This window comes from Anopheles marshallii, chromosome 2, assembly GCF_943734725.1.
Source record: "Anopheles marshallii chromosome 2, idAnoMarsDA_429_01, whole genome shotgun sequence".
Lineage (NCBI taxonomy): Eukaryota > Metazoa > Arthropoda > Insecta > Diptera > Culicidae > Anopheles > Anopheles marshallii.
The window spans coordinates 65,878,561-65,892,153 of NC_071326.1; the positions used below are offsets into that span (position 1 = coordinate 65,878,561).

The 13,593-nt window shown below is 45.2% G+C and overlaps 3 protein-coding genes across 3 annotated transcripts in view; 1 reads left to right on the forward strand and 2 right to left on the reverse strand.

The window, feature by feature from the left end:
• Nucleotides 1-6,278, reverse strand: part of LOC128709352 (pericentrin-like) — a 33,225-nt gene extending 26,947 nt beyond the window's left edge. The window contains exon 1 of the mRNA XM_053804350.1: nucleotides 6,204-6,278. Within this exon, the coding sequence (XP_053660325.1) occupies nucleotides 6,204-6,278 (75 nt within the window). The remainder of the gene's footprint in view (nucleotides 1-6,203) is intronic.
• A 449-nt stretch (nucleotides 6,279-6,727) lies between these two features.
• Nucleotides 6,728-10,207, forward strand: LOC128707647 (probable ATP-dependent RNA helicase DDX46). The gene is made up of 4 exons (XM_053802606.1): nucleotides 6,728-6,750; nucleotides 6,833-7,165; nucleotides 7,257-9,876; nucleotides 9,965-10,207. The coding sequence occupies exons 1-4, from the start codon at nucleotides 6,728-6,730 to the stop codon at nucleotides 10,205-10,207; spliced, it is 3,219 nt and encodes a 1,072-aa protein (XP_053658581.1).
• Nucleotides 10,208-11,041: 834 nt separating this feature from the next.
• LOC128707648 (hexamerin-1.1-like) lies at nucleotides 11,042-13,273 on the reverse strand. Its single transcript, XM_053802607.1, has 3 exons — nucleotides 13,160-13,273; nucleotides 12,964-13,091; nucleotides 11,042-12,886 (listed from the first exon to the last, which is right to left on the reverse strand). The coding sequence occupies exons 1-3, from the start codon at nucleotides 13,254-13,256 to the stop codon at nucleotides 11,042-11,044; spliced, it is 2,070 nt and encodes a 689-aa protein (XP_053658582.1). The 5' UTR covers nucleotides 13,257-13,273.
• Between the last annotated feature and the right edge of the window lie 320 nt (nucleotides 13,274-13,593).

Below are 13,593 nucleotides of genomic sequence, written 5' to 3' on the forward strand. Positions count from 1 at the left end.
CACACATCAACCTTAAACTTACAGCAACTTTGCATTTGGGTCACTGGAACTAAGACAGTGTTTTAAAATTGCCTACCCAAATCCGATACATTGCCTAAGGGAAGGACCGAACACGCGAGCTAGAATCCTTTCCAATATCTACAATAAAGCACAGGAACGGATCGTCCTGGGACATGCGATTTCGTACCGAAAATGCTCATCTTCCCTTTGCTAGCTGACGAACAGTGTTTACTTCTTCAACAAGCGATTGCCACGGTCCTCACTCACGACAATCCCCAACCATCGGCACCCATTTAGGGGCCAAAAGTTGCAATTTTTCATCAGGTTTGCGTTTTATGTGCTCAACTTTAACTATCTTTAGCAACTTCCATGCGCTACCTACAAAGATAGAAGGTTGTTTGATCGATACAGCCCATGAAACAAATAGCACGAGATAGGGAGGTCTCATTCAGTGTGGTTGTGTATTGAGAGATGAGCGTTATCATAGCAAAAGTAATCAAAACTAGCAGGACAGCAAAGTTAAGAAAGCCAGTAACTAAGTAAGTAGCAAATTTCACTTTAACTTTCTAACAGTTGGGACGTTTGGTGAGATCTTCGCCTAAAATAAAGATCAGTTTGATTTAGTGATGGAAGCAGTTCATGAATCCACTCCGACTTTGACACTGAAAAACTGGATCCAATTCCAAAAGTAAAAACCAAAGTTGAATCCGGAGCTCCGGAATATTCCGAAGTTTTCTCCGATTTTATTCGAATTGATCCGGCGCCGTCTCCGTATTTTACTCCTGATTAATCCGGAGTGAACTCCGGTGTCGGATCCAGTGTTACCTCCGGATCAGTCCGGAGTCCACTCCGGAGTAAAAAAACGGATTTAAATCCGGATCAATCCGGAATAAACTTCGGAATATTCCGGAGTTTCGGATTCAACTCCGGATTTTTTTATGGAATAGAATCCGGTGACTCCATCGAGTTCCGAACTTCAGAGTCGCCATTAATCCACGGAATTTACTCAACACTAATTTGAGTAACGTATAACCAGAACTGCCTAATCTTGCTAAAAGTGAAAAATTACTTTAAAAAATACACAATTTGCATTCGCATTTTAATCGTAATAAATAAAAACAATGCAAAAGGGAAAGGCACAAACACACATCTAACGCGCCTTCGAACATGGTTCACCATCTAAACCGTCTTATACATTCCTGACTACGCATTCCGAGCGACAGAAGCAAAACAGCAAACGCACAAAGAAAAAAATACTGCAAGCGAAAGCAAACCAAAGCGATTACAGCGGGGTTTGCTTAATTTTAGAACTGCATCTAAATCATGCACACCGGGCACTAAACGTCGCGATCGTTGTACGATCCCTGCTAATCCCCAGGAGTATTTATCAGAAGACTCCATCGGTCATACCCTCACAAACGTTCACTGCATTTTATTTAACGTTAGGTTACATTTTTATAAACAGAACATTTATGTTATATTATTGCACAACTAATTCACAATGCATCGTTGGTGCGTTGTTGCGTAAGAAAAGACGAACGATCGTCACTACGCCTTACGCTCTAACACGATCGCTAATGGTAGCATACAATATTTCAATTTTACACTAATTTATCACCACCAACGGCAACGTTATTGGTGCATTTTTTTGTCAAACCCTTGAAATGAAAAGGAAACACACGAGTGTCACGCAAGCACATAAACCATCTAAACGCCTACGCAGGCAGAACAAATTTTTGTAGAACCTCGCCGCTTCTACATCCGGAAGCAATTAATCGCCATTTCTTAACTTCCGATACGTACTAGGGCGGGCTGGGGGAAACAACTCTCTATCAGCTAGATATTTTATACTTCACGGAAAATAATCCATACCGCCCCGACCCGGCCTGTCCTACAATTGCAGCTAGTCAAAAGCTGCTATTCGAAACACGGGTTTTTGTGCACTGACAGTCTGGCTGACACGTCGTCTACGACCCTTTCGGCACAAAATACACGAACGCACTGTGAGCGGTCGCGGTTCCCGTGTGTCGATTGGCAAATCTAATCCAAACCGAGCACACAAAACGAACGAAAGTCCCGAATCGAATCGATGTTTGTTCGCGCCCAAAGCGATGTATCGGTGTGTGGAGGGCAATGGCTCATTGTTCAAACGTCTTTGGCAAACACTAGAGTGATCCACAGGAGAACGGAACAAAACAAAAAACACACACACACATAAATTCTAACTACATAAACAACCAACGGTTTACTTCTTGTACAACCTTCGTCTGGATGTGGATGAAATAGGTGGCATAATTTGGTTTAAAATATTACATCATAAATAAAGTAACCACGTGTTCGGTGTCAAATGGCAAATAAAAGTTGATTCCATTCTATGGATCTCTATTTCAAGTTCCGAATTAGCTCCTCGATCGATGAGAAAATCGACCGCAGAATCAACTAAGCAACGTAACAAAAAATATTTTATTCCATATTTTTAACAACAAAGTATCGCAATCCTTGGAACCTCGAGGTCATGAAAAAATTGAAAAAAAACAAGCACAGCATCATCAATGCGACCGATCGCGGGATGTATTGATTTTTTCCCCTTGGTTTGCTATGCATTTTACGATCATACTTCGATGAATGAAAACGATCCGTCTCCGCTAAAGATTGGATCATTTATTTTTATCGCCACTTCATAAATCCAATCTCACTTGAGACATCATCTGCACACTCGGAAGTAGACTTCTGCTACTCAAATTCCCCCATCGCCCAGAACGCCACGCCACCCTACAGCATAAAACCTGCCGCCCGCCGCCGTAACATAAAAATCAACCGGGCTATTAATCTTCCATTACGAATTCCACCGAACCAGTACGGACGCTGTCGCTTGTCTAGGCGGCGTGTACGGAGCATCTTCCCTTGTGACCGCCACCATGGAACATTATCCCCACCCGAAGGGGGACTTGAGGGGGATTTTTTTTGTATATTTTTAGTTCACATGAGAGTCGCAACCGTACCGGAGCGAGCGCGCTGGTATTAGGTTTCCAGCGTGGTTTTTAATTATTTCGTCACCATGTGTCGAATAAATTGTTCTAACCAGCACAAAAAGGTCTGGTCTTGATATTGAAAAGAACGCTGGATAACTTTATCTTGTAACATTCCACAATTGACAGAAATGTTGAAGAATGCATAGAATATCTCAAACATATACAACAATTTTAAAAACCCACAAAAACATTACAACTTTCCCATGTATCATACTGTCAGCATTTGAGCAATGTTTTCTATTCATCCATAATATTTGGCGTTAGTTTGTTTCCATGAACAACTGGCATTGCTTCATTTCCTGTGCTGTAGGGTGTATCGACAAGTATTGAATGATCCCTCGGAACTCTTCAATGTACTGCCAGTGCCCACAGGATGGTTCCTTCTACATGCCCCCACAAACAAGACTAATGCAATATTGTTTATTTACTTGTAAAACAGCATCCACTTGAAGTAGATTTTGAAATAAAAAAAACTATTCCATTCAGAATGCAACACGCGGGAACATTACGCATGTTTCTGTTCGAGGGGAATACACGACTGGAACCACATTCGGATGGACGGATGATGGGTGCGCGTCTCGGTTCCGGTAGAACGAGCTGTAACATTCTGTAACCCAAATCGTTTCGTCTCTTTCGAGGAAATGGATGAAGAAGAAAAAAGCGTTTGGTGGATGGATATTTAAACACACACGATCGCCTTCCTTTCCCTCAACGGACCATAAGCGAGATCGTTTCAACCGCAGACTCACACCGGCAAGTAGCGGGCGGGTTGGCTTGCAGGAAATATTACACCGGCATTGGTTTTCCAAACTGGCGCTAGGGAATTTGCTTCGTCAAAGGGGACAAAGGGAAAAACAAAATACACATGCCCCCAAACAACTAGCATACGTTTAGTGCAGAGGTTGTCAAGCATTGCAGCAAGCAATGTTTTAGTTAGTTCATCGCAATTAGACGAATTTTAAAGAAGGGCATAAATATCACAGGGCACTCCACGCTATAATATGCCATCCATATTATTATGATTTCTTAAAAATAAGCAACAGCAATTGCAGTCGTTAGATATTCGGGTTTGCGAATGTGTACCCTTTTAGCTGTATCGCATTACGGTTCTTTTTGGTGAACTAGAACGACCCAGTTCGTATTGAAAAAGAACGAATCCCGTACCTCGATTCTTTGGTTCTGTTATATATTACAGTCATTTCCCGAGTTACGCGAATTCGAGATACGCGAATCGCATAACTTTGACAGTTCATGAAATTTTGTATGTGGAATTATGACTTTTATTGGTTTAATATTAAACTTTTTCAAAAATACGTTACATTTTAATATTGAAAACATTGCTTTTGGTAAAAATTTACTCTAAATGCCGAAATAAACATAAAAATATCAATTTATAATGTGATTCGCAACGTGAAAAGAAGCAATCCATCACTGAATACTAACTATAAACGATATGATAATGGAAATTCGAGTTACGCGAAAATTCGAATCCTTTCCAGAGTTACACGAATAATGCGTGCCAGAGAACTCGGGAAAGGACTGTATTATACTTTTTGTTTTCACATGTTTTGATGTAGTTATGTTGTGAAATCCTTTAAAATACGCAAGATAAGAAAACTGATAACTTCTCTTCTGCCGGTGTGACTGGATAATTCATCGTCATATCTGTAACTCTCTTCTTATCTTTGCGCAAACAGGTACGGGATATTCTAATTTTTGCATAGCAATATCTAGCAATAGGTTTTTTAAGCTTTTTAAAAAGAACCGCCCATTCTTCCTTTACGAAACCAGTTCGTCCGTTCTATCCAAAGAACCTCAAGATGTTTACGATTCAGATTATTTTGGCATAACTTCAGTCATATAATATGAGAATACTCGCATGCTAGAGCATGGTGCGCTTGGATGGACTTTGGCGAACCCTGGCATACCGAATGTGTGGTACGAGTTGAAACCGAAACACCGCAAACATGATCTTCACGGACATTACGATGGAAACCAGGAGTTGGTTCCTTTTTTTTTCTTTACAACATACGCAGTGGACGACGTTTGACACCTCGACATAATTAGTGTAATCCGAACGCGATCTGTATCGTGTTGGTAGATACGACTTTCCCCAAGGAAAAATGGTCTGTCTTTTGTAGATTTTTTGTTTGGGATTGTCAGATGTTTGCTGTTTGTTCCATCCTTCCCACCTTTAGCACAAGCCCCGTTGTCCGTCCTGTTTTAACGTCCAACGGAAGCAAAGAAAACAATTTAATGCAGCATCTATCGGAACAACATTCTTGGCATACGTGTGAGGCGGGACGGGCTTACCATTGCGACACTCCGTCAATCAACAGTAGTGGGTCATATTCGTCGGCACTAAGTAGCGATCATTGATCAGCAAGCTTGGCGGACCGTTGTGGCGATGCAATTCCAATTATTTCCATCCAATCGTTGTTATAATTTCTGGTTTAATCGAGTGCGTGTTCAGGTGCGAACCGACTTCCCATCTTTTGCTTTGGTTTTCTTTGACAATTCGGATGCAAGAGGCGGTTGCTTTTTGATCTTATCTCAACGATCGGACTAAACCCATTAGTGCATGGACACATTATCCGATACGTTACGGGCAGTGACTGACCGTTGCAGCGATTCGCTCATCGAAACCGGCCAGCTAAAATGTCCACCGAACCATAACTACTTTCTATCGATCGCTGGACTGGCAAAGAGGACGATTGCTCCGGACTCTCCCCCTATCGCACAGAGATGTTCCGCTGTTGATGTTTCGTTTCCTAGGAAACCCGGTGCAACGACAACGACAAAAGTAGTACACATCGCGCACAGAATATCGGGCTGTACATGTCTCATGCAAAATTCATCGCCAAACTCGTCTATCGCCAGGACAGACGGACAAGTGGGGTTACCTCCGCCACTACGCACTATTCCGAAATGCTCTTAAAATAGAACCCGTGTTCTACATTTGCCGCAATCCGTCTGAACACGGTCATACCACCCGATGCAACCGATTTGATTCTGCACCATCACGGGTTACTGCGAGCGAAGATACCTTCCACTTTGCGAAGGTAATTGGCTACACAATCGTGCCTAGCATGCAACTGCATCTGAGCGATTTTGCCTGCGGACCGAAAAGCTCAACTTCGCTCATTATATTATCCCGTTTTGGGAATTTACCTCTTCAGACTGTTGGCTGGTCGTTTGGTTCGCATCGCGGGGAAGCTTCAGTGGTTTCAGCTTTAGGCGATTCATCTTTCACCACAGTTTTACACTCGCTACACACAGTGCACAACAAAAAACATGATTTTCACACGCACAACAGACCCGCGCAACACAAAACACCGTACACGCAAATGGAAACTGCAACACGTTTGGTAAAATTTGGATCAGAATTTCAAAAAGAAGCCGAGCGAACTAGCCGAACGAGCATCATTCTGGATTTACTTTTGTGTTTATGTTGTGTGCGCTGTCAAACATGCAACGAACGGCTTAACGAAGGATTTAACGAACGCGTCAGATTTGACGTTTGGCGAGTCTTTTCATCGACAAACAAAACAACAAACGCGAGCTAGGCGGAATCGCATTTTTACAGGTGAAAAACACTATTTTCTATTGTTTGTTTAGATCCACCACTTATCAACTACTACTACTACTACTACTAACCACTGCGTCGGCGATCGTGCATTGGTAACCTTCTCCGGATGACTCGTACAGGTGAAAATGGGTAAGTTGAAAGCAGGCCAAGCGCACTCATACGGAAGCCGGCCAGGTATTGATTTTTCTGACACACATAATAAAACTCACAGGAAGGATCGGCGTCGATCACGAAGTAAATCTACCTCGCCGGAACGCAAAAAGAAACGTTCTCGCAGCCACGATAGGAGCAAAGGCAGTAGTTCCCGTTCATCCGTCAATAATGGCAGTGCCAGTACAGCCGGCTTGTCGTCCGTGTTTGGTGGCAGTAGCAGTTCCGTCCGTCGAGAACGCCACCGGGAGGAGCATAGGGAACGAGAACGAGAGCTCTGGGAGCGGGAGAAAGAACGCGACCGGGAGCTGGAAAAGGAACGCGAAAAGGAAGCTGCTCGCAAGCGCGAACGCGAAAAGGAGCGGGAAAAATTACGTGAACAGGCAACCAAGTAGTAAGTAGAGAAAAGGCTCGTAGTAGGCACCGCTTGTCATTTTTCTTTTTTTTTTTTTTAATGGCAATTTAATTCTTTTATAACAAAACAGTGCCCAAAGCGTAAGCAGCAGTGGAAAACAGTCCAAGTTCGATCAGATGCCTCCGGGCATGATGGCTCCACCGCCCCTTCTACCGCCCACGGTTGTGGTCGTGGAAAAGTTGGCCGAAGAAAAGAAGTCAATATTCCGGGAACATCCCAAAGAAGAGGTATACGAGGTACCGGTAGCTCCCATTGACAAGGAGGAGGAACAACGTCGCCTTGAGCAGGAAATGACTAAACGCCGTGAGCGTATCGAGCGATGGCGGGCGGAGCGAAATAAAAAGGAACAGGAGATCAAAAAACCACTGCCAACGATCGTTCCGATGTCATCGTCTGGCGCGAAAAAGTGGAGTCTCGAGGACGACGAGGAAGATGACGAAACGGAAGACGCAAAAGATAAAGCGGAAGAGGAGGTCGAAGAGGAAGAAGAAATCGATCCGTTGGATGCCTTTATGAAGGAAGTAAATGAAGAGGTACGCAAAGTTAACAAGCTATCCAATCCGCTCCCAAAAACGGACGGTAAAGCTTCCAGCAGTGGTGTCACGATCATCACCGGCGTGGCAAAGCAAAAATCGGAAACGAAAAAAGGTGAACTAATCGAGCAGAACCAGGACGGGCTGGAGTATTCGTCGGAGGAAGAACAGGAAGACATTAAGGATACGGCAGCGAATCTGGCTAACAAGCAGAAGAAAGAGCTGGCCAAAATTGACCATTCCGGCATTAACTATATGCCTTTCCGGAAGTCGTTCTATGTGGAGGTGCCAGAAATTGCTCGCATGACGCAGACAGAGATTGATGCGTACAAGAAGGAGCTGGAAGGAATTGCCGTCAAAGGCAAAGGATGCCCGAAACCGATCAAAACTTGGGCTCACTGTGGTGTATCGAAGAAAGAGTTTGAGGTACTTCGTAAGCTTGGCTTCGAGAAACCGACACCGATCCAATGTCAGGCCATACCGGCCATCATGTCGGGAAGGGATCTGATAGGCATCGCAAAAACTGGCAGCGGAAAAACGCTAGCCTTCATTTTACCTATGTTCCGGCACATTCTCGATCAGCCCCCGTTGGATGATGGTGATGGACCGATCGCGATCATAATGACGCCAACGCGCGAGCTGTGCATGCAGATCGGGAAGGATATTAAGAAGTTTTCGAAATCTCTTAATCTTCGGACCGCATGCGTTTACGGTGGTACGGGCATATCGGAACAGATTGCCGAGCTGAAACGAGGCGCAGAAATTATTGTCTGTACGCCCGGGCGTATGATCGACATGCTGGCGGCAAACTCGGGTCGTGTGACAAACCTGCGGCGCGTAACGTACGTCGTGTTGGACGAAGCCGACCGTATGTTCGACATGGGCTTCGAGCCGCAGGTGATGCGTATCATTGACAATGTACGTCCCGATCGACAAACTGTAATGTTTAGTGCGACCTTCCCACGGCAGATGGAGGCACTGGCGCGAAGGATCTTAAAGAAACCAATCGAGGTGCAGGTCGGCGGACGATCGGTCGTTTGTAAGGATGTCGAACAGCACGTGGTAGTGTTGGATGATGAGGCAAAATTTTTCAAACTGCTCGAACTGCTTGGTATTTACCAGGAGCAGGGCAGTATTATCGTGTTTGTCGATAAACAAGAAAATGCTGACAGTCTGTTAAAAGATTTGATGAAGGCGTCCTATCCGTGCATGAGTCTGCACGGTGGTATCGATCAGTTCGATCGAGACTCTACCATGGTGGACTTCAAGCAGGGTCGTGTTAAGTTACTGATTGCCACCTCAGTTGCAGCACGCGGATTAGATGTGAAGCAACTAATTCTCGTCGTAAACTATGACTGTCCGAACCACTATGAAGATTATGTGCATCGCTGTGGACGGACAGGGCGTGCCGGAGCAAAGGGATTTGCATGGACATTCCTTACGCCGGAACAGGGACGGTACGCGGGTGACATTATTCGTGCGCTCGAACTCTCCGGTGGTACAGTGCCGGATGATTTGCGCAACCTCTGGGACACTTATAAAGCGGCACAGGAAGCGGAAGGCAAGAAGGTTCACACTGGTGGAGGGTTCAGCGGTAAAGGCTTCAAATTCGACGCTCAAGAAGCGGCTGCCGTAAATGAGCGGAAGAAAATGCAAAAAGCGGCACTTGGATTGCAAGACTCAGACGACGAGGAAGATCTTGAGCAGGACATTGATCAGCAAATCGAAAACATGTTCGCTACCAAGCGCATTGTTAAGGAAGTGGAAGCACCTTCGACGAATAATCGTGAGCAGCAGAATAATCCACCACCGGTACCAGCTCCACCGGTTCCGAATGTGACGCACTCGGACAAGCTTGAACTGGCCAAACGATTGGCGTCGAAGATCAACCTTCAGAAGACACTCGGCACGGATTCAAAGGGGGCAACACAGCAGGCTGCCGAAGCAATACTGAAGGGTGCCAATACGCAGCAGCTGATTGCGGCAAAGACTGTCGCGGAACAGCTGGCGGCTAAGCTTAACAACAAGCTCAACTATCAACCGAAAGATGAGGAAGAACCGGTGGTGGAAACGAACGAACAGGTGTTCCGTAAGTATGAAGAAGAGCTAGAGATTAATGATTTCCCGCAGCAGGCACGTTGGAAGGTTACATCGAAGGTATGTATCTAATGCGCAATCAATATGATCCAATATGCAGAAAATTAACATCAATCGCCCGGTTTTCTTGTATAATTTTTCATTGCAGGAAGCGTTAGCGCAAATATCCGAATACTCCGAGGCGGGTCTCACCGTACGTGGTACGTACGTGCCACCTGGTAAAAATCCACCCGACGGTGAACGTAAGCTGTATCTTGCTATCGAGAGCTGCAACGAGCTCGCAGTGACGAAGGCAAAGCGTGAAATTACGCGCCTCATTAAGGAAGAGTTGTTGAAACTTCAGGCATCATCTCATCATGTCATCAATAAGGCTCGATACAAGGTGGTGTAAGTGTCATCTTAGCATAATTATGCCCTGGGTATCTCCAGCTATTATGGTGCGTGCATAGAAATTATTTTGAGCAAAATGTTGCTTTCATAATAAAGTTATCAAATTTTATGCCCCTGATATGTAACTAAGCAGTCTGACCAGTTATGAGGATTGTGTTTGAACTGTACTATAACAAAACAGGAGATTCGTTTTATCAGTATTATGGAAGTAGTGTCATATCATGAGGAAAGTGTAATCTTACTCAATTACATTTCTTCTATTTGTTTCTTGTTCCATCTTTCGAGAAGTTGTTGAAATCCTCGACTTTCGAAATCTTGATGTTGTGGAAGTGCGACTGAGTCAAAGATTGCTCCATAAACCGTAAAAAAGGCGAATATGGCGAATGGTGTAACTGGTAAGTTTTGCTCGTACGGTATGTATAAAGTATAAGTATATTTAATTTAGAATTTCTATAACTGCTGTAATAGCGGTCTCCATAAGTGTGTTAAATTATTTTCTAATAGTTGCTCATGAGTGACTCGCAGTAATGAATGAAACTATGAACTCCCAGAATGCGTTTTGGGTTGCTCGGAAGGTTCGAATCTTTCAAGCTGGAATCTCCCGTTTTGAATCTTGCTTCTTCCTTTGTCCCATCTAATAAAGGTAAAATTTGAGAGATCGGCGTTCCTTTGCTTGGAACGGGTTGCTTACGTGAAGAGCAGAAATGCAATTATTATTATAATCATGAGTTCACTAGTAAATGAAGAAACAATAATAGTACAATTTGCTTTTCCCTTTCATTTTATTACATAACTAAACAAACTATTTTTCCATAAACCAGTCCATGAAACAAATTTAATAAGAAAGATTAGCCTTGAATTCGTCGGTATGGTAGATCAGCACATCCTTGAAGTACATGTTCTTGGTGTAGAAGTAGCTAAAGTCGATGTCACGATCGAACGGATATCCGAACGGCAGATCGTCGATGTACTTCGAGCCAGAGCCAACACCGCACGAGTACGTGTAGTCGTAGGTCGAGAACTGTGGCACCTTCGGGGTGTAGTACGGGGTCACGATGAAGTAGAACGTCATCTCGTAACCGCTCGGGAGACCCTTCGGCAACAGCAGACGATCGGGGAAACCGCAATGTGCCTCGGAGTTGTCCAGGACGAACTTCTCGCCACCGTTGTAGGCGGTCATGATCTTCTTGTACAGCTCGGTGTAGGTCGTACGATCGCGGACACTGTAGTAGAAGTCGCGCGAGTTGCGGACGATCGTGTTCTTGCCGGTGACAAAGTCGTACAGGTACTGGTCAACCTCGACGAAGTATTTCTTCAGGTACTGCAGCTGCTTGAAGTCGTAGAACTTGGGGCCCATGTATACACGGACCACACCCTTGCCGGCGAACTCGGAGAACACATCCATGGTGTAGGTGAATGGCTTGTGGTTGATGCGCTTCTGACGGGCGAACACCGAGAAATCGAAGAACTTCTCACCTGACGCCTTCAACGGGATGACGTTGCTGACATCCGAATCGTAGTACTCGAAGTAGGTCATCAGCTTGTCAAACACGACGCTCTTGATCTCCACACCCTTGAAGTACAGCTCCTCATAGGTGTACGGCTGCAGGTAGCTCTTGAACTGATAGTAGAAGGTCAGGAAGCGGTTGTACAGCTGGTAGAAGAAGGGGTCGCGCATCGAGGTTTCGAAGTGCATCAGGGCGCTCGGGAAGTACTTGAAGAACTTCTTGCCACCGCTGTACAGCTGGCGGGCGGCCATTTCCAGATATCCGAAGTAGTCATTGTCGACGCTGTCCGGGTTGGCGAAGATCATGTTTCCGACGTATTCAACCGATTCCGGCTTACGCAGATCGATCTTGGATCCATCCTCCAGGTAGTAGTAGCCCTTGTCGATCACCTGACGAATGCGAAGTTCGTAGTCCTTCAGCAGGTTCACCTGGTAGTAGAAGTCCTTCGAAACCGAGTAGTAGTCGTTGCGCACGAAGAATGGAATGCCGTTGTAGTAGCTCAGCTTCGACCAGTAGCCAGTCTTGAGCGGGAAATCGTAGTCGAACTCCTCAATCGGTCCCATGAAGTTCACTTGACGTTCCAGATAGTAGCGGGCAATCAGCTGCTGGTACATGTACATGTACAGCTCTCCACGACGGTCCTTGTACAGGTTGAACTTGTCAGTGCCAATGAAGTACGGGTAGTCCATCATGAAGTAGTAGTAGTACGCGTTCAGGCCGACATCCTCGGTGAAGTACGACAGCTTGTCCTCGCCGTAGTACTCGACGGGGTAGGTGGCGGTGTAGTTGGAGTAGACAACGTTGTACTTGCCATTGCTGACGAAGCCGAACTTCTGATCGTACAGCTTGCGGAACGTGACGCTGTGGATGACATCGGTGTTGAAGAAGTAGTACGGGTAGATCTCGTAGATGGCCGGCAGGACGAAGCCCTTCAGCTGCGGATGGTGGAAGACGGCCATGGTCACAGCGTGGATGAACATGCCCTCGTTCACATTCTCGCGAGCCCAGACAACGTTCTTGTAGAAGGTATCAAAGTCCACAGAGTTGTAGAAGAAGGTGAACAGCAAGTAGGTTTGCTTCATGTACTCCTGGCTGTAGATGGTGAACAGCTCTCCCTTGGGCAGGAAACCAGCCTTGTAGTAGTTGAAGAACTCAACCACTTCTTGGAAGTTCTGCGTGCAGGAAGAATAGAATCGCATTAAGTAATGGACAAACAAACGGGAATGCAGGGCACCGGTCCTCTACGTACCACATATTTGCTCTCATCGGTGATGTAGGACTTGGTGTACGGGAAGTACTCCTCGAACTGCAACGGAAGATGAATGTTCCTCAGAACCTCGAAGAAGAACTTCTGCTTGAACAGGAAGTCCTTGTCGGCTGTTGAAACGAAGCGTATGGGTGCGGTGAAACGATGATCTTATTGGAGGCAGACGGTCTATGCTTACCATATTTCACACCGGTCACGGGTTGGGAAGCGGGATAGTAAGCACCACTGGCCAAGGCGACCAGGCCAAGTGCGATGGCTACAACAGTCAGTCTCATCTTCTACTCTCCTTTGTGGACACCACACTGTGAGTGAGGATGGGCTGGACGATTCCCATTATATACCCAAATGCACCAGATACCTTATCAGTATCGGGCACCTTGGTACTTCTTCCTTTTGAAATATTGATAGGAATGTTTTGTGCATCATGCTGCCTTCTCTTTTACATTTATTTTCACCAGATTGTTCCTATGCTTGATAACATTTGAGTTTGTGTATTTTTTGGCAATACCAGGGATGTAGCATCAAACAGCACTAGTCACGAGAAAAAAAAACGTGCAGATGATGTTGAATGTATTAATCATCTTTCGGACCCGTGCACGCAGATTATTTCAC

Bases quoted from the DNA above. Each gene is read 5' to 3' on its own strand.
- LOC128707647 (XM_053802606.1), top strand. From the start codon at position 6,728: ATGACTCGTACAGGTGAAAATGG. The intron at 6,751-6,832 runs GTAAGTTGAAAG...TAAAACTCACAG, and splicing joins ACTCGTACAGGTGAAAATGG to GAAGGATCGGCGTCGATCAC. The intron at 7,166-7,256 runs GTAAGTAGAGAA...ATAACAAAACAG, and splicing joins CGTGAACAGGCAACCAAGTA to TGCCCAAAGCGTAAGCAGCA.
- LOC128707648 (XM_053802607.1), bottom strand. From the start codon at position 13,256: ATGAGACTGACTGTTGTAGCCATCGCACTTGGCCTGGTCGCCTTGGCC. The intron at 13,092-13,159 runs GTAAGCATAGAC...TCGTTTCAACAG, and splicing joins CGTGACCGGTGTGAAATATG to CCGACAAGGACTTCCTGTTC. The intron at 12,887-12,963 runs GTACGTAGAGGA...TCCTGCACGCAG, and splicing joins CCGATGAGAGCAAATATGTG to AACTTCCAAGAAGTGGTTGA.